Raw genomic sequence first — 1,033 nt, forward strand, 5'->3', positions numbered from 1 at the left:
TTTAGCTCAATGCCACTCGATGCCGTCACCATCGTCCCACACTCCAACACACGCCGCGTGGCAATCTCTTCACTTCTTCTGTCAGCTCTGTTTTTCTCTATGATTCCCCGCGATACTGCTAACTCTAACTCTCCTCCATTACCGCCTCTCTCATCCTACCACGTCTATGCCCTCCCTCTCTCTGTCGCTCATGTGCTCCTGAACAGCGACAGTTAAACGCGATAAGCAGAACTTACTGCTAGTTTCCTCCTTACGTTGAGGCGGCTCATAGCCTCCTAGACTAACCAAATAAAAATAAAAATAAAAATAAAAAGCACCGATATCTACATTTCCGTGGACTCCAAGCGCCGGGAATCTGAACGTCCGTGCGGGGCCGGGGCGAGCCCGACAGGTCCGGGCGGGACGCGCCCGACACACAGGCCTGGAAGAGGGGCTGGTCCGGGGCGCGAACGGAGGCTGGGGGCTCCTTCCCCTCCTCCCCCCACCCCGCCCAGCCCGGCCCGGCCCCGCTCCAAGCCCCAAGGCAGGGAACTCACCAGTAAGTCGCAACTGGCCTCCAGACGAAGGTGAGGCTTCCGTCGCTTGAAGACGCGCCTAAGAAAGCCGCGGGGAGCCTTGCGCTTGATCCGCTTCCTCTGAGAGATGGTGGCAGCGACCGCCATGCTCCGCCTCAGGCACCGGCCGCCGCGGCCGGCGAGGTCCTCCCGGCGCCGCACAGAAGCCACCGTCCGCGGGCAGAGCGAACGCAAGCCCGCCGACCGGCAGCTGCCTCCAGCCCGAGGCCTCGGCCGCCCAGGCGTTTGAATCCGCCGCCGCAGGAGCGCGCCCGGCGCTCGGCAGTGACGTCATCCTGAGCGAGCCCCGCCCCCGGGACGCCTGAAGTTGATGGAAAACACCCGCGGGCGCCCGGGTGCTGTCCTTAAAGGGCCAGGCCAATGTGATACACCGATTCTGAGGAACGATTTCTCCCAGGTTTCACAGAGATGTCGGAAAACTGTGGGAAATGTGGGTAAGCCAGGGCAGCCACACCTTC

The 1,033-nt window shown here is 62.1% G+C and overlaps 1 protein-coding gene across 1 annotated transcript in view; it reads right to left on the reverse strand.

Annotated features, from left to right (window-relative positions):
* The window catches only part of CENPW (centromere protein W), a 6,085-nt gene extending 5,277 nt beyond the window's left edge, over window positions 1–808 (reverse strand). Inside the window, exon 1 of the mRNA XM_006095072.3 lies at window positions 537–808. Within this exon, the coding sequence (XP_006095134.1) occupies window positions 537–662 (126 nt within the window). The 5' untranslated portion in view covers window positions 663–808. The remainder of the gene's footprint in view (window positions 1–536) is intronic.
* Window positions 809–1,033: the final 225 nt, after the last annotated feature.

This window comes from Myotis lucifugus, unplaced genomic scaffold (assembly GCF_000147115.1).
Source record: "Myotis lucifugus unplaced genomic scaffold, Myoluc2.0 scaffold_150, whole genome shotgun sequence".
Classification (NCBI taxonomy): Eukaryota; Metazoa; Chordata; class Mammalia; order Chiroptera; family Vespertilionidae; genus Myotis; species Myotis lucifugus.